This window comes from Mustela putorius, unplaced genomic scaffold, assembly GCF_011764305.1.
Source record: "Mustela putorius furo isolate JIRA1106 unplaced genomic scaffold, ASM1176430v1.1 tig00000242_pilon_pilon_pilon, whole genome shotgun sequence".
Classification (NCBI taxonomy): domain Eukaryota; kingdom Metazoa; phylum Chordata; class Mammalia; order Carnivora; family Mustelidae; genus Mustela; species Mustela putorius.
Window position 1 is genome coordinate 3,777,858 of NW_025421325.1, and position 25,629 is coordinate 3,803,486.

Below are 25,629 nucleotides of genomic sequence, written 5' to 3' on the forward strand. Positions count from 1 at the left end.
CTACTTAAAACTCAGAAAATAAAGGGTGAGCTTTCTGCTTGTTTTCCAATGCTGATTTTTTTTTTTCTAGTTCATACTTTTACTGACAGTGTAATTCTTTGAGGATCCCAACCTCATAGAGGTTTCAGACTCCATTCCTTGTACTACACTAGCCCCATAAATTCTCTCTTGTCCTCATATAATGTCCCACACTGGACATTGAAACTCAATACAAATCTCAAAACCAACCCCGACTCTCCCCAGCCACCTGCAAGGTCATCTGCAAGGTCAGCTCCTTTGCTTATCCTCTGATTTTCATTTATCCCCTGGTTTTTACACCCAGGGGTTTCTCTTTATACTGAGATCAAGCATCCTTTTAAAAGAATGTTATTGTTATTGTGGTGTTAGAGGCAGGGAGCAGGACTTTGGCTTTAAAATACTATGTTTCTCTGGAAGACCAAAGTATTATCATCATTACATGACAAAAATTAGCTCAAATTTCCACTGAAAATTGAATCATTAAGTAAACTGCGAAAACATCTATAAAATGGAGCTATTCAAAAGAATATTCACTTACCACTGTGATGACAATGCAGCTTACATAAGTGTTTTTATGATAGAATATAAAATCATGTGAGTATTTATACAATGAATATTAGGGTAGGCAGAATTAAGAGAAATTCTAAGGCACACTTTATATGGGCCTACATTACTGAGTGTTTAAAGAGCAAGTATTATTTTTTATGATAATAGAAAAAGGCATATAAGTTTAAAAGCATATAAAAATGTTCCCCTGAGCATATTCAGAAAAGCAAAATATCAGTCATATGTCTACTTCCTGCCCCTGATTACATATAATTATATAAAGGTAAGAGGAATAAGGAAGAAGAAACTACCATTTTACTTTTAGTTTAAATGGAGTGGTCAGAAGAGCTGCACCATGGGTAATCTACAGTTTCATCAGCAGCATAGAACAGCTCAATTTGAAAAGAAAGTACTCATTAGCTTAATGCAGGGCCAAGCTGTGATTCCCACAGAGTCCCTTTAGGGCAAATCTTTGGCAAAGAAGAAAGCAGAGGCAGTCAGGCTGGGGAAAGTAACACTCCAAAGGTTCCATCCACAAAGTTATTTATATAACTCCAAGTGAAAATTTAAGGTTTTAATTAGAGCACCCATTTGAAGGCTCCTCTTTGAACATGCAGAGTTTAGCTATTTAAACATATTACTCAATATTTATCTTCCCCACAGAAAGTACTATCTCCTTCCAGATGTGCTGATAATATCACACTATTTCCGCTAGATAGCTCTTAGCACATTTTGCATTGCAAGGTAATTGTAATTCCTGTGCTTTCTGGCCCCTCCACTAAATAAAACTGCTTGAGGATAGGGACCTTCCTTTTTTCATCTTTGAATAGCCAAGAATGACTCCAAACAATAATTGTTGAATTATAAGTAGTCTTCATTCATTTATTTATTGTATACCAATTTTGTAAGTGCTTACTATGCAGCAAGTAAAGTCCTATGGGCTAGTGAAATAGCCATGAATAAAACAGACCTGCTATAATGGAGCTTACATCCTACCTTTGCAAGACAGATTTAAAAAAAAAAAAAATTATTAAAATGTGTCATGTTAGAAAGTAAGTAGCGCTATGGAAAAAAAAAAAAAAAAGCCTGGTGAAAATAGAGCTAGTACTAGGGAACCAGGTATAATTTCAAAGGGTGTGACAAAAGCAAGCTTTATTAAGGCAGGGAGGGGTGATCCATGTGAATATCTAGAGAAAGAACACTCAAGGAAGAGTGAAAGGCAAAAACAAAGGCCGCGAGGTGGAAATAGGTCTGCTTTTCCAGGATCTGTAAGAAGCCGTCTGTAGGTGGAGTAGAGGAATCAGGGGCATGGAGAAGGTGAGTAGGAGATGAGGGCAGAGAAGTGCCCAAGAACATATTATGTACCATGTGAGTCACTGTACAGACACTGGTATTTGCACGGAATAGCTGGCACGTTTGCTTAATCTGAGATCAACTACATGAAAGCAGTTGTATTTTATCTTGGAGTGTAGAGCGGGAAAGGACACTTTGAGCAGAGGAGTGACTGATCTGATTTGTATTCTTACAGGATCACACTGTCAGGGTGTGTTGAAGGGAGGCTGTAAGGTACAAAGACAGAAAGGAAACTCTTTGGAGGCTATTACGTTAACACAGGGGAGTGATGATGGTGGCCTGGATGAGGGTTGTAGCAGTGAAAGTGGTAAGAAATCCTCAGTTTTCTGGATATATTTCAAGTTAGAACAGAATTTACTGACAATTGGATAATATAAAAGTTGTGAGAAATACAATATAATAGACAAAATTCTGATGTGAAAGGAGAGAGATAGAAAGAGAGGAGAGAGAGGGAGACAGTCCAGTATCCACCATTTTTATACACCACAAATTAGTAGTTTTTGAAGAAAATAAAAACACATTTTTGAGTACCTAATATGTGCCAGAAAGTATTTTAAGAATTTCACCGGAGTTAAATATTTTTACACTTAGATCAAACCATGAAGTAGATGCTCTTATGTTCACTTTAGAGCTAGGAAAGCAGACACAAAGAGGTTAAGTAACCTGCTTGCAATCTCACAGCTGCTCTTTTACACAGCCTGGATTCAAACCTAAATACTTTACCTCCAGAATCTGTACACTCTAATGGCATTAGCTGATATCTGATACTGCTTCTTTCACAAAAATGACCATAATTTTATTGACATCTTTTATAAAATCGGTTTACCACAGCCAGTTGTGTGTTGTGTGTGTGTAAGCGCGTGCGCGCACACACACTTGAGTTACAAAACAAAGATATTATACCAGCGCCATCTAGTGGTACCACTCATCTCAGTCTGCAGAGGAATACATAGATCCGGGTTCAGTATTCCAATACATAGGATGGCATAATACGCAGAGTAATTGAAGATGTCGTTATAAACACTGGAGAGGAATGGTCATTACAAATATGTAACTAACGATAAGTAAACGACTTGCAATGCCCAGGTGATTGTCAGCTTTAACACTGACTTTATCCTTTACATAAAATCAGTAAAATAGGGTTTTTCTCTAAATGAATGAATACTCACTGATTTATTCTTGCACTTGTTTATATATTCATTTATACATTGTATATACTACATACTTTGTACATTCTATACTCAGCACTGTGCTACAGATTGATGATCAATTTAGTAAAATCTATGTGAAAATCTCTGTCCTGATAGACTTTGGGGGGGAAAATGCATATAATATAGTCATGAAAATCTAGTACAATAAATGCAAAGACAGAGCAATGATGGCAAAGAAATAATCAGCTTCACTTAGAGTTAAAGGAAAGCTCATAAGAAATTATAATTCTAATGTTTCTACTTTTCTATCCACTGCCAGCTACCATTATCTTCTCACAATAAAAGTATATTACGTTGGTCTGTCTGCATTTAAAACTGATCCCCTGCCACTAGATTTAAAAGTTCATAAATACACATTCACCACCTATATGTTATGTTCATCACCTTGCTGATAAATCACTAGTGGCTTTTTATGGCCATAACAGGAAAAAGAGACCAGAAGGCCAGAATCCTGGCTCCATCACTGAACTTGTTTAGTTACATGGAATTTGCTACTTAGGCTCTATGAGCCACAATTTTCTCACCTATATCATGGGATGTTTATAATTTCATGTTGTAAAGAACTATCACAGTTATTCTAATACACAGAATCCTGTATAACAGATACTGAACATTAAATCTTAGTGGATAATATTATCATCACTCTCTTCCGCTTAAATGTTTTTCTCCATCTCAGTAATATTCAGTTGGAATGAAAGAATAAGCACCCTACCTCCAAACAGGATATTATATTACTCACCTGAATAACTTTACAAACTCTTCCTCTCACCTAAGATTCTCATATGGGCCTCCAGCCCCAGCCCAATTAAATAATCATTGCTTTATGGCACCAATGTTATGATGGGTGTATAATTCTAGTGTGGAAAAAAATGCTAAAAACTACTAAATTATATGATAATCTGAAACTGGGTATTAACTAGTACAGCACATAAATACAGTAAAGTAACTTTGTTTTCACAAATATGACAGTTCCAAACCATCCATATCCTTGCCAATACCTGATATTATCAGTCTTTGTAATTTTAGCCATGCTAAAGAAAATGTGGTGTTATCTCATTGTGGCTTTAATTCCTATTACTCTAATGACAAATGTTAAGCATCATTTAGTGGGCTTATTTCCCACTGGCTTATTTTCTCAGATTAACTGTCAGTTCAAATCCCTTGTCCATATTTTTATCAGGTTGTTTTCTTATTATTGAGTTTTAAGAAATTTTTATACCTTCTGGGCACAAGTCTTTTGTCAGACATGTGAAATGACACCTGCAGTTTCCTTAGAAGAACTGAAGTTTTTATTTTGATAAAGTCAAATTTATCATTTTTTTCATTTACGTATTGTTACTTTCATGTACTATCCAAGAATTCTTTGCCACATCAAGACTCAAAGATTTGTTCCTATGCTTTCTTCTACTAGGTTTACAGTTTTAGCTTTTCTTTTGGGTGCATACCTCTCACACAACATTAAATACAAATAGTAAGAGCAAGTCTTTGCCTTGTTCCCAATCTTAGGGCAGGAGTATTCACTATCACTACTAGGTATCATCTCATCTGTAAAGTTTTTATAAATGCCCTCCATCAGCGTGCATCAGCGTGAAGGAGATTCCTTCTGTTCCTTCTTTCCTAAGCGTTTTTACTATGTTTATTATTAATCTTTTTCAAATGCTTTTGCTATATCTATCGATATCATGCAGCTTTTCTCCTTTACTGCTAAAATGAGGAATTGTACTGACTGATTTTCTACTGTAAATTGACTTTGCATTCCTGGTCATTACAAGTCATTCCTTGACATATTTTTTATATTGATGGCTTTGATTTATGAATATTGGACACACTTTTTTTAATCTTTGTTCATAAGGAATATCAATATGAAATTTTCTTTGCATGTGCAGTTTTTAAAAATTTTGTTGTTAGGGCAATATTGGCCACATAAAATAGATTGAGAAGTCATCTTTCATCTACAGTTTCCTATAAGATTTTGTATAGAGCTGATTTTATTTCTACCTTAAATGTTTGATGGATTTTATCAGTGATTCCACTGGGGTCTAGAGATAGGCAATGTGGGGTTAATTATGAATTCAACTTCTTTAATTAATATAAGGAAATTCAAATTGAGTGTAAAATTCTGCTTGAGCTTTCTTTGATAATTTGTATCTTTCAAGAAATTGGCCCATTTTAACTAAATTTTTTAAATTTAGTGACATTAATGTATTCGTGGCATTTTTTTTTGTTTTAATGTCTGTAGTATTTTTACACACCACTCTTACATTCCCAATATTGATATTTTGTATTTTCTTTCTTTTTTTCTTAATCAATCTAATTAGAATTTTATTAACATTACTGATCTTTTTAGGGAACCAGACTTTTCCTTTATTGACAGTTTCTAGCATTTATCAATGTTCTATTTTATTGGTTTCTGATCCTCTTTTCTTCCTTCTTATTCTGAATTTAATTTACTTTCTAGTTTTTTGATATGGAAACTTAGGTCATTTATTTCATATGTTTTTCTTATAAATATTTATTTATTTTAAAACGTTTATTTATTTATTTGACAGAGATCACAAGTAGGCAGAGAGGCAGGCAGAGAGAAAGGGGGAGAAGCAGGCTTCCCACCGAGCAGAGAGCCCGATGTGGGACTCGATCCCAGGACCCTGAGATCATGACCTGAGCCGAAGGCAGAGGCTTAACCCACTGAGCCACCCAGGCGTCCCTCTTATAAATATTTAAAGCTAAAACTTTATCTTCAAAAACTATCTTCACTGCATCCCACAATTGTAACATGTATTTTCACCTTCAGTAAATTGAAAGTATTTCCTAATTTCCTTGTGATTTATTATTTTATCATTAGACCATGCAGAAATACATTTTTAACTTTCAAATATTTGAGATTGTCCAGATATATTCTTATCATTAGTTTTGAAATTAATTGTGTTGTAGTGAAAGAACAAATTCACAAAGAGGTACATTACAAGCCATACTGAAGGAAACCTCTCAATCATGTGTTATTCCAAATATGTAAGGACCTGGCTACTGGGAAGGAGCTACAGCTGGACATGGGAAAGAGTGAAGGGGCAGAGAGGATTGAGAAAGCAAAGAAAACCCAGTCGGGACAGCATAAGTGGGCAGTCCTCTATTTCCATGCCTAGGACAGAAAGCAGAATCCTAAGGACAAAGCTGAAGTTTGAGTTCCAGAGCCAAGTACCACACATACTTGACTTGACCCTCAAAACACCTATGCAAAATACAACTGACTTAGAGATGGAGAAGAGTAAAGGAAATTAAAATTATTTCGTAATTTTTAAATAAAAGATAGTTATTAGATTTATTGCAAACTTTGGCAGATTCCCAACATGAATATGTGATTTAAAAAAAAATTTAAAAAAATAAATAAATAAAAAACTATATTTTGTAAAATTTTATCTGGGAGAGACCATTAAGAAAAGAAGTAAGTATTGTATCCTAGATGTTTAAAACAACTAAATAGGGTTAAGCCGCTGCCTTCGGCTCAGGTCATGATCTCAGGGTCGTGGGATCGAGTCCCGCATTGGGCTCTCTGCTCAGCAGGGAGCCTGCTTCCCTCTCTCTCTCTCTGCCTGCCTCTCCATCTACTTGTGATTTCTCTCTGTCAAATATAAATAAATAAAATCTTTAAAAAAAAAAAAAAGGGCGCCTGGGTGGCTCAGTGGGTTAAAACAACTAAATAATGGGAAATTATTTGTGGAAATTATTCCAAGGGCACATTTGTTTTTATTTTTACATAAAAGATATGACATTTAAAATTTTTAATTTAATTAGAAATTTAAGTTAAAATAGCTAATATTAAGATTCTTCTCTCTTGATAATACATATTGAGAAAAAAATCATTATTTTGGGGGTGCTAATGCAGCTCAGTCAGTTAGCCATCTGCCTTCACCTTAGGTCATGATCAGGGTCTTGTGATGGAACCCCACACTGGGGTCCCCGCTCTATGGGGAGCCTGCTTCTCCCCCTCCTTTTGCTCCTCTCCCTGCTCACGTGTTCTCTCTCCCCCTCTCTCAAGTAAATAAATAAAATCTTTTTTTAAAAATCATCATTTTAAGAGCATAATAACTTGGTGAATTAAAGGAACATAGGCTTAGAGTTCCTTTGTCACCAAAAGCTGCCCTGCTTCCTGAGCTCCCACAGGAGCAAAGATCCAATCATCACATAATTCTGTGCTATAAATCTTATTTAATACTCATCTTCTCTTCAAGTGGATCTTTCAGTCCCTTCAGATTGACTTATTCACACCGCATATGAAAACACACATATTCAGACACAAGGATTACCCTCAGCTGCCCACTTCTCTTTTACTGACTCACTTAACTTTACGAATGTGGATCAGTCAGGGTTCTCCAGAAAAACACAACTAACATAATATGCATACATTGGCACATCTGCTTGCTAGGTGGCAGGAGCCAGACTCCTTATGGACAAGCCTGGGAAGGGGGTTTCTGGCACCTGCCGCACGCAGCTGTTTCTCGTCCCAGGAATCCTGGGCAGGCGCTGGGCACCTGTGAAGGAGCGCCAAGATCCCGCGAGATGAGGCTCCCTCAGGGAGAATGGTTCACCTGCGCCAGCCCAGAGGCCGGTTCAGCTGGGCTCTGAGCCTCCTTTGAGGCTCAGCACATCGCAGCCCATCCTGGCCCAGCCCTGCCGTCTAGACCCACACCTACTCCTCCTACGTATCAAATAAAAGGGAAAAAAAAAATCTGTCTCTCTCCCTTAACCCCTCTGTCCCCCTCTCTTTCTCCCTATTCAAATCATGAAGGACCTTATAGCAAGGATATAATAAGGAGCTCAAAATTTCTTGTAAGAGCAATGGCAAGCAGTTCAAGGAGGGCAACATGACCTATCTCTAAGTAGAGAGAGAGATTTTAAGGAATTAGCTCACGTGGTCCCGGTGACTGGCAAGCTCAAACTCTACAGATAGGCCTGCAAGCTGGAGACTGGGGGAGGAACTACAGTTCAATTCCAAAGGTGGTCTGTTGGCAGAATTCTCTCTTCTTCAGGGGAGGTTAGCTTTTTTCTATTAAAGCTGTTAACAGGCTAGATGACAGCCACCCATATTTTGAAGGATAATGCTTTACTCAAAGTCTACTGATTGAAATGTTAATCTTGTCTACAAAATAACTGTCACAGAAACATCTAGAATCAAGTGTGATCTAATTAATATCTGGGTACTGTGACCCAGACAGGTTGACATATAGCATTAACCATACAAATGGCTTCTCCATCTCCTATCACGGTGCTACTCGTCTTTTCTGGTCTAAAAGTGACCTGGTTCCCTAATCCTATAAATTCATTCTGATCTTTTATCTTAATTCTTCTGTTTTGTACTACTGCTTTTGGATCTTATGCTGTGAAAAATTATATTGAAAGCCCTAGAAAGTGTTTCAGCTCACTTTTTATTTGTTATCTCTGAGTTTGTGAAATGTGAATGTCCTTAAAAACAGAGACTCTTGGGGCACCTGGCGGGTTCAGTGGGTTAAAGCTTCTGCCTTTGGCTCAGGTCATGATCCCAGGGTCCTGGGATCGAGTGCCACATCGGGCTCTCTGCTAGGCAGGGAGCCTGCTTCCCTTCCTCTCTCTCTCTGCCTCTCTCTCTGCCTACTTGTGATCTCTCTCTCTCTGTCAAATAAATAAATTAAAACCTTAAAAAAACAAAACAAAACAAAACCCAGAGATTCTGTTGCTTTTCTCCAGCACCTTCCACTATGTGTTGGAAACAGTATTAAATCAAACAGTATTGAAAAACTGCGATCTTTCACTCAAAAAAAATTTTTGGACTCCTGCATGAGAATATGTTTCACAAGCTAATATATTTATATGTGTATATATAACATAAAAACATATATATGTGTTTTTAAAAACACATATATATGTTTTATTCATTGATATCAACCCGAGTACCTAGAAGAGTGCCTGGCTCATATTACCTTAACAACCATCTGGTAAAGAAATTAGAAATATTATTTCTTATATCTTATTAGATATAAGAGACTGTAGAAAGTACCCAATCCAATGCTTAGACAAATGGTACAAAAATTAGAATTAAATACAATGTAAATTCTGTGGAAGAGAGTATCTTATGCTTCTTGTATATACTCCAAGCACACACAACTCTAGACATTATTAATTGCTCATTTAATGAGTACACTGACCTTAGCAAACATTCAACAGATTCTCTGTATTACCAGTTATCACCTTATTAGATAAGTGCTTTTATTTGCTAAAAAGAAAATCCACAATATAGGAATGGTATTGTCAGATTATACTAAATAAAATAAAAATTATGACTATTTCATTTTTGTCCTAATAAAACTTGTGCCTCATTGGCATCTTTCACTTGAATTCTATCATTGAATCACCTCAGAACTAAAATATTGTATTTTTAAAGTAAAATTTAATATACTATATGTTTTAGCAAAAAATGCTCAGTTTTAAACATCTTTTAGATGCTTTTGTAACCTTACAAAAAATACATCTAACATATATATATATATATATATATATATATATATTTAAGATTTTATTTATTTATTTGAGATAGAGAGAGCACGAGCAGGGAGAGGGGCAGAAGGAGAAGAAGAGTGGAGGGAGAGAGAGAAGTAGATCTCCCACTGAGCAAGGAGCCTGACTTGGAGCTCCATCCCAGGCTCCATCCCAGGATACCTGGATTATGATTTGAGCCAAAGGCAGATGCTTAACTACTGAACCACCCAGGAACCCCTAACATGTATGTTTTTAAAATATCCATTCTACACTGGTAAAATAAAAGTCAAAATTAAAATGATCATCTGTAATATGTATTCCAAGAACAAACATTTAGCATGCTTCTTCTTTTCCTTAACTGTTTAATTTTTAATATTTATAAAATATACATATTAATGTGGCTATTTGATGAAAGTTCTTAGATTACTCAACTCATTTATACAAGCTTTTGGCAATAGGATAACCAGAAACTCCTGCTAAAAGACCCTGCTGCAATGATAAAATAAAATGCATATTTTATTTAAGGTTTAATATTTCATTAATTCCACACAAGAAAACTAAGAATTCCCAACAACAATGTTTTTAGGTTACAATTTTTACTTATTTTCATAATGGATCAACAGAGAAGTTGTAGAAGTGTAGGGATTAGGAAAAGAAGATCATTTTATATTTTTTTAATAAAATATTTTATTTATTTATTTATTTTAAATAGTTTATTTTTTTTAATTTATTTATTTGAGAGAGAGACAGTGAGAGAGAGCATGAGCGAGGAGAAGGTCAGAGAGAGAAGCAGACTCCCCATGGAGCTGGGAGCCCAATGCGGGACTCGATCCGGCAACTCCAGGATCAGGACCTGAGCCGAAAGCAGTCGCCCAAACAACTGAGCCACCCAGGCGCCCAAGATCATTTTATTTTTACATGACTAGAATGTCCATGTAGATGACCTCTCATGCAGAGATGTGATTACATTTATCATTTTCAAGTCCATCATTCCTATAATCCATGTATGTGCATATATGTGCATCAAAACCTGGCTTTTTACTACATGAAATGACATAGAAAAGAACATCCTAGTAAAAAACTTTCTGTAACTATCCCATTTCTCCTGTAAAATTGGTAACTAATGTAATAAAAGTATTTACTTTTCCATTCATAGGACCTAATTGGTGACCTGAAGGAGAAGCTTTCAGATCACTTCAAAGACGTCATGGTTGGCCTCATGTACCCACCACCATCCTATGATGCTCATGAACTCTGGCATGCCATGAAGGTAGTGGTCTAACACAAAAATATACCTGTAATAAGTACAAGGCAGTATTTCAGTAGAAAGGGAACTGTCCTGTGATGTTACTGTGTGATCAGGGGTAGGGGAGGGAATATCTGAGCAAAAATTAAACAATGAAAATGCTGCACTCAGGAGAAGTGACCATGTTAGGAAGAGGGACCTCTGCACCCTAGTAGCTGGGATCAGCCTGTTCTGTCGCTGTACAAACTCAAATCCACTGACCCAGCTCAATGCCAAACTACCAAAAGAAAAACCTGAATAAGTTTCCAGGGCTATTCATATTCATGTCTCCCTGGAATATACTCATATAGTAAGCAAAAATGTTCTAAATCATGTGAACCTCTTTAAATTATTTGTAAAAACTGTACTCACTGAGTAAAAATAGGATACTGAGTCAGAGACAAAATATAGATGTTATCTTTGCTTATTATTGTGACCTTAAGTTACTCCTTTACAAAAACTATTGCTCAAATGTATAAAAATTTTACTTCTAAAGAATTTAATTCTTCCTTACAGAAAAGTCATTTCTATGAAATAAATTGACTACAGATTTGTTAGAGACTTTGTTGGCTAGGGATGGGGTACAAAAGACTTTTTACATCTTTGCAAATGCCGATATTAAGCACCTGCAGAACTGGTGCAATCATTCCAACACAATGCCTGCCAATGACCAGATTACTCAATCTGTGAACAATGTGTGACAGAAAAGAGGAAAGGGGAACAAATTAAGGGAACCTGGATTTTAGCCATCATGTTTGCAGATGAGAATAGTCATTGTATATAATTCATATACATTTCAACCAATTGCTTCTTTCTAAGTTGTATATGGCAGTTCCTACCTCTTGCAAAATGATGTGACTACAAACTATAAGAAGGAAGTCTTAGGTTACGGTTTAGATAAACTATTGTATTTTATCAGTATTACATGGAATGGTAAGGATTTATGAAACTTTCTGGAAGATGTGTTGTCTTTTTAATTACTAAAGCAAAATAATGGATGCATAATAGATATAAGAGACTGTAGAAAGTACCCAATCCAATGCTTAGACAAATGGTACAAAAATCCACATTTAGAGGAGGAGCAAGATAGTGGAGGAGAAGGAGGCCTAAATATCATCAGGTCCCAGGAATTCAGCTAGATAGATATCAAATGATTCTGAACACCTACAAACTCAACAGAAGAGAGAAGAAGAGAAGCAATTCTAGGAACAGAAAATTGACCACTTTCTGGAAGGTAGGAAATGTGAAGTGAATCTGAGGCAACATTTGGGAAGATAGGCTGTGGGAGGAGGGGCCAGATCCCGGCAAGGGAGAGCACAGTAGAAGTCCACTCCACTGAGAGACGTTGCTCCAGAGGCTAAGAGGGAGGTGGAGACCTCATGGAGACAGCGTGTTCTCAGGATCTGCAGGGTCACAAAAAGATCAGGAGTGTCGGAGTATGGCAGAGCTCCCATGTATGGGAATGGGGAAGCAGGCTACAGAGAGAGAGCTGAACTGTGGGTTCTCAGCTCGTTGTTACCCTAAACCATGATCCAAGGCACAGTCAGGCCACTGCTTTTTGGGAAGGGACACAATAAGCAGCAGATCCAGGGAGACTCACATCCCTCCTCTGAGAGGAGTGGTGTGGGAGTGCATTGCAGGAATCTGCTGGGTTTGGAGACTCCAAAGTGGGCCGTGTACCAGAGACAGAAACAGTCACAAGCTGGGTGGACTCAGAGTGTAGCTGGAGATGAGGGAGACGGGAGGGATTGACTGTTTTTCTCTGAGGGTGTACTGAGGAGTGGTGCCCTGTGCTCTTGACTCCTATGGGACCAGAGATTGGGAAGCCGCCATCTTCATTCCCATACAGAAAATGTTGAGGGAACAAAAGCTACCAAGAGCAAAACAGAGCAGATTTCTTAGCCTGACCCCTAGAAAGGTCGGTGCAATTCCGCCTCAAGCAAAGACATTTGAGAATCACTGCAACTGGCCCCTCCCCCAGAAGATCAACAAAAGCATCCATCCAAGACCAAGTTCACTAATCAATGATAACTGTAGAACTCCAGAACTAGGGGAAAGTAACAAATAGAATTCATGACTTTTTTCCCATGATCCTTTAGTCTTTCAAAGTTAATTGTTTTTAATTTTATTGTTTTCTTATTCTATTTTTTAAATTTTTTCCTCTTTCCTATTTTAATGTTTTTAAACTATTTTATCTTATCAATACTTTTTTATAAAAATATTTTAAAATTCTCATTCTTATAGTCATATTTTATCCCTTCATTGTATTTTATTTTTTTGTATTTTATTGCATTTTATTTTTTGTATACATATAGGTTTTTTTTTCCTTTACAGTTTTGGGATAAAATTTCTTCTAATAGATGAAAATATAGTGCATGACTTTGTTCTAGTCTCCAGTCTGATCACATTCTTTTTTTCTTTTAATTTTCTTTTTTCAATAAACTTCTTATCAATTCCTTTTTTAGAATCTTTTTTAATTTTCATCTTTACAGTTGTGTTCCTTCCCATCATGTTTACCCTTATTTTTGTATATATATAAGTTTGTCTTTCTTTAAAATTTTGGGAGGTAGTTTCTTCTAACAGACCAAAATACAACCAAAATCAAGTGTGTGGCTCTGTTTTATTCACCAATCTAATATATATTTTTTTCTCCCCTCTCTCTCCCCCCAGCTTTTGGTCTCTTCCAAGTTGGTTAGTGTATATTTTTCTGGGGTCAATGCTACCCTTTTAGTGTTTTGTTCTTTCATTCATCTATTCTTATCTAAATAAAATGACAAGGTGGAGAAACTCACCACAAAAAAAATAAATAAATAAATAAAAGGCAATACTGATGGTTAGGGACCTAATCAATACAGACATTAGTAACATGTCAGAACTAGAGTTCAGAATGACAATTATCAAGGTACTAGCTGGACTTGAAAAAAGCATAGAAGATACTAGAGAATCCCTTTCTGGAGAAGTAAAAGAACTAAAACCTAACTGAGTCAAAATTAAAAAGGCTATTACAGAGGTGTAATCAAAAATGGAGGCTCTAACTGCTAGAATAAATGAGCCATAAGAGAGAATTAATGATATAGAAGACCAAATGATGGAGAATAAAGAAGCTGAGAAAAAGAGAGATAAATAACTACTGGATCATTAGGGGAGAATTCAAGAGAGAAGTGTCAATTACATAAACCAATTCATAATAAAAACAAAGGAACACATCAACAATAATACAATAATAACTTTATTATTTATTATATATATTATTATTTATTATTAACACTCCCCTCACCAAAATGGACAGATCTTCTAAACAAAAGATCAACAAGGAAATAAAGGCTTTAAATGACACAGTGGACCAGATAGACATTAGAGATATATTTAGAACATTCCATCCCCAAAAATAACAGAATACACATTCTTTTCTATTGCACATGGAACATTCTTCAGAATAGATCACATCCTGGGTCACAAATCAGGTCTCAACCAGTACCAAAAGATTGGGATCATTCCCTGCATATTTTCAGACCACAATGCTCTGAAGCTAGAACTCAATCACAAGAAGAAAGTTGGAAAGAACTCAAATACATGGAAGCTAAAGAGCATCCTACTAAATAATGATTGGGTCAACCAGGACATTAAAGAAGAACTGAAAAATACATGGAAACAAATGAACATGAAAACACAAGTGTTCAAAAATCTTTGGGACACAGTAAATGTGGTCCTGAGAGGAATGTACATTGGAATACAGTCCTTTCTCAAGAAACAAGAAAGGTCTCAAGTACACAACCTAACCCTACACCTAAAGGAGCTGGAGAAAGAACAGCAAAGAAAGCCTTAGCCAGCAGGAGAAGAGAAATAATAAAGATCAGAGCAGAAATCAATGAAAGAGAAACCAAAAGAACAGTAAAACAAATCAACAAAACTAGGAGCTGGTCCTTTGAAAGATTGACAAACCTTTGGCCAGGCTTATAAAAAAGAAAAAAGAAAGGACCCAAATTAATAAAGTCATGAGTTAAAGAGAAGAAATCACAAGCAACAACAAAGAAAAACAAACAATTATAAGAACATATAATGAGCAACTATACACCAGCAAATTTGACAATCTGGAAGAAATGGATTCATTCCTAGAGAGGTATAAACTACCAAAACTGAACCAGAAAGAAATAGAAAACCTGAACAGACCCATAACCAGTAAGGAAATTGAACCAGTCATCAAAAATCTCCCAACAAACATGAGCCCAGGGCCAGATGGCTTCCCAGGGGAATTCTACCAAACATTTAAAGAAGAATTAATTCCTATTCTCCTGAAACTGTTCCAAAAAATAGAAATGGAAGGTAAACTTCCAAACTCATTTTATGAGGCCAGCATTACCTTGATCCTAAAACCAGACAAAGAACCCCATCAAAAAGGAGAATTACCTGTACCTTTGGGGATAAAAATATATGTTTATAAAAAATAAAAAATTTAATAAAAGGAGAATTACAGACCAATATCCCTGTTGAACATGGATGCAAAAATTATCACCAAAATACTAGCCAATAACATCCAACAGTACATTAAAAGGATTATTCACCACGACCTAGTGGGATTTATTCCTGGGCTGCAAGGTTGGTTCAACATCTGCAAATTAATCAATGTGATGCAATACATTAATAAAAGAAAAACAAGAACAATATGATACTCTCAATAGATGCAGAAAAAGCATTTGACAAAGTATAACATCCTTTCTTGATCAAAACTCTTCAAAGTGTAGGGATAGAGGGCACATACCTCAATATCATCAAAGCCATCTATGAAAAACCCACAACGAATATCATTCTCAGTGGAAAAACTGAGAGCTTTTCCCTAAGGTCAGGAACATGGCAGGGCTATCCACTATTACCACTGCTATTCAACATAGTACTAGAAGTCCTAGCCTCAGCAATCAGACAACAAAATAAATAAAAGGCATCCAAATCATATCATCTCTTTGCAGATGATATGATACTTTATGTGGAAAACCCAAAAGACTCCATGCAAAAACTACTAGAACTCATACAGAAATTCAGTGAAGTGTCAGGATATAAAATCCGTGCACAAAAATCAGTTTTATTTCAATACACCAACAGCAAGACAGAAGAAAGAGAAATTAAGGAGTCAATCCCATTTACAATTGCTCCCAAAACCATAAGATACCTAGGCATAAACTTAACCAAAGAGGCAAAGAATCTGTACTCATAAAACTAAAGTACTCATGAAAAAAATTGAGGAAGACACAAAGAAATGGAAAAATGCTCCTGGATTGGAAGAACAAATATTGTGAAAATATTTATGCTACCTAAAACAATCTACACATTTAATGCAATCTTTATCAAAATACCATCATTTTTATTCAAAGAAATGGAACAAGTAATCCTAAAATTTATATGGAACCAGAAAAGACCCCGAATAGCCGGAGGAATATTGAAAAAGAAAACAAAAGTTGGCAGCGTCACAATTCCACCTCAACCTCTATTACAAAGCTGCAATCATCAAAACAGTATATGGTACAAAAACAGACACATAGATCAATGGAACAGAATAGAGAACCCAGAAATGGACCCTCAGTTCTATGGTCAACTAATCTTCGATGATGCAGGAAAGAATGTCCAATGTAAAAAAGACAGTCTCTTCAACAAATGGTGTAGGGAACATTGGACAGCCACACGCCGAAGAATGAAACTGGACCATTTCCTTACACCACACAAAAAGAGACTCAAAATGGATGAAAGAACTCCTTATGAAACAGGAATCCATCAAATTTCTTGAGGAGAACACAGGTAGCAACCTCTTCGACCTCAGCCTCAGCAACTTCTTCCTAGAAACATCACCAAAGACAAGGAAAGCAAGGGCAAAAATGAACTATTGGGATTTCATCAAGACAAAAAGCTTTCGCACAGTAGAGGAAACAGTCAACAGAACCAAAAGACAACTGACAGAATGGGAGAAGATATTTGCAAATGACACGTCAGATAAAGGGCTAGTATCCAAAATCTATAAAGACCTTATCAAACTCAACACCCACAGAACAAATAATCCAATCACGAAATGTGCAGAAGACATGAACAGACATTTCTGCAAAAAAGACATCCAGATGACCAACAAACACATGAAAAAGTGCTCAACATCACTCAGCATCAGGGAAATGCAAATCAAAAGCATAGTGAGATACCACTTCACACCAGTCAGAACAGCTAAAATTAACAAGTCAGGAAAGGGCAAATGTTGGTGAGAATGTGGAGAAAGGAGAACTCTCCTACACTGTTGGTGAGAATGCAAGCTGGGGCAGCCACTCTGGAAAACAGTATGGAGGCTCCTCAAAAAGATGAATATAGAGCTTCTCTACACCCGGCAATCACACTACTGGGTATTTACTCTAAAAATGCAAATATAGTGATCCAAAGGGGCACATGCACCGCAATGTTTATAGCAGCAATGTCCACAATAGCCAAACTATTGAAAGAGCCTAGATGTCCATTAACAGAAGAATGCATAAAGAAGATGTGAGATACACACACACACACACACACACACACACACAGGAATACTATGCAGCCATCAAAAAATGGATTCTTTCCATTTGCAATGACATGGAGGGTATTATGCTAAGCGAAATGAGTCAATAAGAGAGAGACAATTAACATATGATCTCTCTGATACAAGGAATTTAAGTAGCAGGGTGGGTGTTCATGGGGGGTAGGGAGAGAAAAAATGGAACAAGATGGGGTTGGGAGGGAGACAAACCATAAGAGACTCTCAATCTCGTGAAACAAACTGAGGGTTGCTGGGGGATGGGGGGGTAGGGACAGGGTGTCTGGGTTATGGACAGTGGGGAGGGTATGTGCTATAGTGAGTGCTATGAAATCTGTAAGACTGATAATTCACAGACCTGTACCCCTGGGGCAAATAATACATTATATGTTAATATAAAAAAATTCACATTTAGGGAGAGGCAGGGAGCGGGCCCTGAAATGTCTTCAGAAAACTTGGAGACCCTGATTCTAATTCCAGCTTTCCAAAGACTGATATTCTAGCAGGAAAAAAAAAAAAAAAAGATGAGCATCATGAGTCTTGTTCAAATATCTTTTACCATTTTATTTAGAAATGTCCATATTGTTTTATTTTAAATGAAGGAACAGAGTTTTAGAAAAATAGTATCAGGGCACCTGGGTGGCTCAGTGGGTTAAGCCTCTGCCTTCGGCTAAGGTCATGATCTCAGGGTCCTGGGTAGAGTTCCACCTCTGCTGAGCAGGGATCCTGCTTCCCCCTCTCTCTCTGCCTACTTGTGATCTCTGTATGTCAAGTAAATAAATAAAATCTTAAAAAAAAAGAAAGAAAGAAAGGAAATAGTATCTTCCGAGGTTCAAGTGACTAATAAATAGCAGAGCCAGAACTAAACTGGGCCTATCTTTATCCCAAACACATTTTCTTTCTCTTCTGTTGCCTCTCAGAATACCAGAAATGTTGTAAATCCTTATTATATGTAAGATGCACTATTATTCCCAGTACAACTGTCTTTATATTTCTCCATTTCTCTGTATTACAGGGAGCAGGCACTGAAGAAAATTGTCTCATTGATATTTTAGCTTCAAGAACAAATGGAGAAATTTTCCAAATGCGAGAAGCCTACTGTTTGCGTAAGGAACTATATTTTACACACATATAAACGTTTTTTTTTTTTCAAATAACACACAAAATATTTCAGTTTATGTGTTTTTAAATTTTTTTCTAAGCCACTTTTATGTTTGAAATATCACTCACTCAAGACCAATTAACTCAGTAAGTTAAATTGATGATTAGGTTATCAGAACTGAAATGATTCTCTAGACAATCAAGTTAAGCAAAGTTTCCAGGAAAGTAATTGCAAGTTTCTATGAGGTGAGTGTTTATATTAATGCAGGCAAGTTTGTAGCACCGAGCTTCAGGAGCATTTTATTTCTGACCCAGGAGAGACCAGGTATATAGAAAAAACAGAGCAATGGACAATAACTGCTCAGCAAATTCTACATATATGGGTAACTACTTCACTTTAAATCTCATAGTCACTGTGATGTATCTTAAAATCTGATTTTTACATATTTTAAAAGTAGAAAAGTTAACTATCTTCATTTTCAAAAAAGTTTAAAGCCTTATGTGGCTTTGAGTGTGTATTACCTCTCACTGAATGTCAAGAAACTATTCTAGACAGTTAGCCCTGTTGCATTTTAACAAGAACAATGGGAATTTCCCAAAGGGAATGAAGTAAGAACCTTCATATAAAATATTAAAAGGAGACAAAGCATTTGGGAAAAGTGCTGGGATGAGTAGCAGTCTATGGAAATAGAATGCAGAATTTCAAATTTTGAGAATTAGAAAACTTGAAATGACTCCCCGTGTTGTTTTTCAATTTTGGAATAAAGATAATAGCTTTTTAAGAAAGACTTTTCCTATTTTACTGTTAGGTGTCCACATGACTTTGGTGGAATCTTTAGGAGATTGACTTCATCTGAGTAGAAGGCAATAAGTGACAAAGGAATGTCAATAGCTTGTATTTCCTGTGCTTCCCACTCACAACTGGGGAAATAATATTAACTTATCCAAAGTATGTTGATATGTGGTTCTTTAGTAAATCTCACCTTTAACATGGAAGTTTTTTTATTTCATTTTGGTTTGTTTTCCTAGAATACAGCAGCAACCTTCAAGAAGACATTTACTCAGAAACCTCAGGACACTTCAGAGATACACTCATGAATCTGGTCCAGGTACGAAATTCAAAAATTCACGTCTTTTTGCATTACTAAGAAAACATATGTTTCATTTTCAAAAACTAGGACAGAAAACTTCAGTTTAACAGTAAATTCTATATAATAATATTTACCAAATACCAGATAAACACAGAGCGCTGTAATAGAAACTTGCCTTGGATACAGAAACAAATGAATATGAATAATACACCAGTTCTATTCTAAAAAAATCTACTATATATAAGATGATGATGATTACAGAAATATACATAAATAATTATATATTATAAGGATGTTAAAAGATTAAATTATTTTAAAAGATTAAAATTAGAATTCTATTTTTTAAAACTACTAAAAAGGTAGGGTGCATACTAGCTCCTGAGATCTTAGTACGGCCTAGTACTGTGGGAAGAGAGAACTACAAAATGCTGTAGCATAAACATTCTTAGAAGCATTTTAGAAAAAAAAAAAAAAAAAACAGAGATTCGGGGTTCTGGGTGACTAAGTTGGTTAAGCGTCTGCCTTCAGCTCACATCATGATCCCAGGGATTGATCCCCACATGGAGCTTCCTGCTCAGCAGGAAGCCTGCTTTTCCCTCTGCCTGCCCCTCCCCCTGCTTGTGCTCTATCTCTCTTTCAAATAAATATAGAAAATCTTAAAAAAAAAAAAAACAGACAATCAAAACTATTAGGTTCTAGCTTTCTGTCTAAAGAACTAATAAGTAGAAATCCAGAATTTGAACTGACCTATAGACTCCCAAGTGCCAGCATATGATCCTCAGCACTGCCTCTAAAATTTCTGCTGTGCATACCTTACCACAAAAGAGCACTACTTTAAATTAAAATTAAAATTGTGACTTGTTTTATTTTTCTGCACTGAAAACATGGGATGTGATTATTTCTATTCAGTTAGCATTTCTTGAAAACATCCTACATATTAGCATTCTAATAATATGTTTAGATATAGTTAACCTTTGTTTTATGCATATTCTTAAATATGACTGTCATCCAATTTAGCAAAGCCATGAAGCAACCTCTTGTGGACTTTGAGAATCTATAGCTGGGAAAAATGTCTGAAGAACCAGTATTTTGGTTTGGTTTTATGTTGTGTGTGTGTGTGTGTGTGTGTGTGTGTGTGTGTGTAATGAAAGAAGCATTTCTAAATCCCCCAAACCTGGGGCACCTGGGCGGCTCAGTTGGTTAAGCATTGCCTTCAGCTCAGGTCATGGTCCCAGGATCCTGGGATGGAGTTCAGTATCAGGCTCCTTGCTCAGCAGGGAACATGCTTCTCCCTCTGCCTGCTGCTTCCCCTGCTTATGGGTTCTTTCTTTCTTTCTGACAAATAAGTAAACAAAACCTAAATAAATAAATAAATAAATCCCCAAACTTTTTTCTTTATGTCAAGAACATAAATCAAGTAGTTGGTAGTTACCACAAAATTTCACTAAGAACCATGAGTAGGTAGAATTTTATTTAGAAAAGACTTCATTGACTTTATAGAAAAAAAGAATAAATGATAGCCCTTTTAGGGAACAATGGTGGAAGAGTGATACCTAGAAAGAGAAAGATCAAGAAGAAGGCTAGGCTGAGAAAGCTGCCTGAGGACCTGGGGAATCCAGGACTCCACACGTTTAGGTGGAGAATCCAAATCACCAGGTGGAAAACATGGGGTATAACATTGAATGTTCTTTTCTCTGAGCCATTCCAGTATCAATTGTTTCTATGAGTTGCTGGATTTTTTTTAACCTAAACATTTCTATGGCCATTATTGACAAACTCTGAGATGTTCTACCTCATCCTTTTTCCTCTTCCACTTTATCTGAAGTGGTATGGTGGACTATATCCTCCCTGAAGGTTGATTCTCTTTTACAGCTCTATTTTGGAAAATTTAGAGATCTAGCAGTCGGTTTGCAGATTGAGTAGCCCACTTTCATTCAGTCTGGATTCATGATGTCCTTGAAAATATCAATCTCTAAGAAACTCAAAGAATTCTAATGTAACCGCTTCCAGGGAATAATGTATACCACTTAGCCATACTCAAACTTCTCTTCTAGACATATTTCTTTGCATCCTTTCACTCTCTCTGACCATACCTCTTGTTTTTCAGTTCCTTGAAAGTCCTCTCAGATAATAAAGATAATCCGATACTTACTGCAGGGTGAGTCTTAAAAGGTGCTTGCCTTTCAAATCTTCTTTAAGTCCCAGCTCACATTGCTTGGGATCGGTGATTTCTGAACTGTTAGAGACACCAAATATCTGGTGTCTCTCTATAGAGACACCAAATATCTGGTGTCTTTCTCTCTATTTTCTTTTACTTCTGCTTGCAAACCAGCCAATTATTTACTGAGCTCATCTCTTTCTGGTAATACATAGCCAAAAGCATAAAGTAATGTCATTTCTCAAACTCCCATGGAGACCAGAACAGGTGCTACTGATCAAATTGTAGCTGTCCTCCAAGAAGTGATTCAGAGAATCAGTCTCTTTCCATCTAGTGGCTAATCCCTCTTTCCACCTTCCTTCTAATTTCATCGTGCCTGTCCTCAATCTACAGAAGCAGAAAGACACTGGAGGATTGTTCATGGGAATGTTTATGAGCCTCACTGTGATGTCTATCCCTTTTGCTCACATTTCATTGGCTAGACCTCCATCAGATAACTCCCCTTAATACCAAGCATGGCAGTAAGATGATAGTCCAGTTCTTTGTCCTCAAAGAAGATGAAACAAGATTGGGGATCAGCTATCAATGTAAAAACAAGACTTGAAAAGCTGCAACCAAAACAGACCAGTGAACAACAGAAGATGGAAAAATGAAGACACATACAGCAATAAGCAGGAAATCTATGAGGATGATTATTTTGGTCATAAAATAGAGAATGTCCCAAAGGATAGCAATATATAAACAAACAAATGAAATGACCCGCATTATTTATTTAAAGAACTTTAAAAAAACAACCACTTTCTGAAAGGTAGTACTGGCGGAGAAGTGAATCCAAAGTGATGGGAAGATAGACCCCAGGGGGAGGGGCCGGCTCCCAGCAAGCGGCGGAGCAACAGAGCACAAAATCAAGACTTTTAAAAGTCTGTTCCGCTCAGGGACATCGCTCCAGAGGCTAAACCGGGGTGAAGCCCATGCGGGATCAACGTGGCCTCAGGTCCCGCAGGGTCACAGAAGGATCGGGGGTGTCTGAGTGTCCCAGAACTTGTGGATATTGGAAGAGGGAAGCCAGCTACAGAGACAGAGCCGACAGTAAGCTCACAGCTCGGGGTTACCTTGAACCGGTCGCAGGCTTGGTGAGCTCGGAGCGTGGCCGGAGGTCAGGCAGACGGGAGTTACTGGTACTGTTCTCTGAGGGCGCACTGAGGACTGGGGCCCCGGGCTATAGGCTCCTCAGGGACGGAGACCAGGAGGCCGCCATTTGTATTCCCTTCCTCCGGAACTCTACAGAAAGTGCTCAGGGAACAAAAGCTCCTGCCTGGCCCCTGGTAAGGGCGGTGCAATTCTGACTGGGGCAAAGACACTTGAGAATCACTACACCAGGCCCCTCCCCCAGAAGATCAACAAGAAATCCAGCCAAGATAAAGTTCACCTACCAAGGATTGCAGTTTCAATACCAAGGAGAGCAGCAGAATTCCAGAGGAGGAGAAAGCAAAGCACGGAACTCATGGCTTTCTTTCTGTGATTTTTTAGTCTTGCAGTTAATTTAATATTTTTCTTCTTCATTTTTATCTCTTCTTCTGCTAAAATTTTTTTAACTTTTACCCTTTTCTTTTTTAACGTTTTTAAACTAGTTTATCTAATATATATATTTTTTCTTTTTTATACTTTATTCGTTTTCTTTTTTAAATTCTTTTCTTTTTTTTTCTTTCTTTCTTTTTGAACCTCTTTTTATCCCCTTTCTCCCCCCTAATGATTTGGGATCTCTTCTGATTTGGTTAAAGCATATTTTCCTGGGGTTGTTGCCACCCTTTTAGTATTTTACTTGCTCCTTCATATACTCTTATCTGGACAAAATGACAAGGCAGAAAAATTCACCACAGAAAAAAGAACAAGAGGCAGTACCGAAGGCTAGGGACCTAATCAATACAGACATTGGTAATATGTCAGATCTAGAGTTCAGAATGACAATTCTCAAGGTTCTAGCCAGGCTCGAAAAAGGCATGGAAGATATTAGAGAAACCCTCTCGAGAGATATAAAAGCCCTTTCTGGAGAAATAAAAGAACTAAAATCTAACCAAGTTGAAATCAAAAAAGCTACTAATGAGGTGCAATCAAAAATGGAGGCTCTCACTGCTAGGATAAATGAGGCAGAAGAAAGAATTAGCGATATAGAAGATCAAATGACAGAGAATAAAGAAGCTGAGCAAAAGAGGGACACACAGCTACTGGATCACGAGGGGAGAATTCGAGAGATAAGTGACACCATAAGACGAAACAACATTAGAATAATTGGGATTCCAGAAGAAGAAGAAAGAGAGAGGGGAGAAGAAGGTATACTGGAGAGAATTATTGGGGAGAATTTCCCCAATATGGCAAAGGGAACAAGCATCAAAATTCAGGAGGTTCAGAGAATGCCCCTGAATCAATAAGAATAGGCCCACACCCTGTCACCTAATAGTAAAATTTACAAGTCTTAGTAACAAAGAGAAAATCCTGAAAGCAGCCCGGGAAAAGAAGTCTGTAACATACAATGGTAAAAATATTAGATTGTCAGCAGACTTATCTACAGAGACCTGACAGGCCAGAAAGAGCTGGCATGATATTTTCAGAGCACTAAATGAGAAAAATATGCAGCCAAGAATACTATATCCAGCTAGGCTATCATTGAAAATAGAAGGAGAGATTAAAAGCTTCCAGGACAAACAAAAACTGAAAGAATTTGCAAACACAAACCAGCTCTACAGGAAATATTGAAAGGGGTCCTCTAAGCAAAGAGAGAGCCTACAAGTGGTAGATCAGAAAGGAACAGAGACCATATACAGTAACAGTCACCTTACAGGCAATGCAATGCTTCTAAAATCATATCTCTCAATAGTTACCCTGAATGTTAACGGGCTAAATGCCCCAATCAAAAGAAACAGGGTATCAAAATGGATAAAAAAACAAAACCCATCTATATGTTGCCTCCAAGAAACTCATTTTAAGCCCGAAGACACCTCCAGATTTAAATTGAGGGGGTGGAAAAGAATTTACTGTGCTAATGGAGATCAGAAGAAAGCAGGAATGGCAATCCTTATATCAGATCAATTAGATTTTAAGCCAAAGACTATAATAAGAGATGAGGAAGGACACTATCTCATACCCAAAGTGTCTCTCCAAAAAGAAGATCTAACAATTTTAAATATCTATGCCCACAACGTGGGAGCAGCCAACTATATAAACCAATTAATAACAAAATCAAAGAAATACATCAACAATAATACAATAATAGTAGGGGACTTTAACATTCCCCTCATTGAAATGGACAGATCAACAAGGAAAAGATCAACAAGGAAATAAAGGCCTTAAACAACACACTGGACCAGATGGACATCACAGATATATTCAGAACATTTCATACCAAAGCAACAGAATACACATTCTTCTCTAGTACACGTGGAACATTCTCCAGAATAGATCACATCCTCGGTCCTAAATCAGGACTCAACTGGTATCAAAAGATTGGGATCATTCCCTGCATATTTTCAGAGCACAATGCTCTGAAGCTAGAACAACCACAAGAGAAAGTTTGGAAAGAACCCAAATACATGGAGACTAAACAGCATCCTTCTAAAGAATGAATGGGTCAACCAAAAAATTAAAGAAGAATTGAAAAAAATCATGGAAACAAATGATAATGAAAATACAACGGTTCAAAATCTGTGGAACACAACAAAGGCAGTCCTGAGAGGAAAATATATAGCGGTGCAAGCCTTTCTCAAGAAACAAGGAAGGTCTCAGGTACACAATCTAACCCTACACCTAAAGGAGCTGGAGAAAAA

At 36.9% G+C, this 25,629-nt stretch overlaps 1 protein-coding gene across 1 annotated transcript in view; it reads left to right on the forward strand.

The window, feature by feature from the left end:
• Nucleotides 1-25,629, forward strand: part of ANXA10 (annexin A10) — a 116,167-nt gene that overhangs the window by 65,185 nt on the left and 25,353 nt on the right. The window contains exons 4-6 of the mRNA XM_004779556.3: nucleotides 10,792-10,905; nucleotides 18,474-18,564; nucleotides 19,589-19,668. Coding sequence (XP_004779613.2) covers nucleotides 10,792-10,905; nucleotides 18,474-18,564; nucleotides 19,589-19,668 — 285 coding nt within the window. The remainder of the gene's footprint in view (nucleotides 1-10,791; nucleotides 10,906-18,473; nucleotides 18,565-19,588; nucleotides 19,669-25,629) is intronic.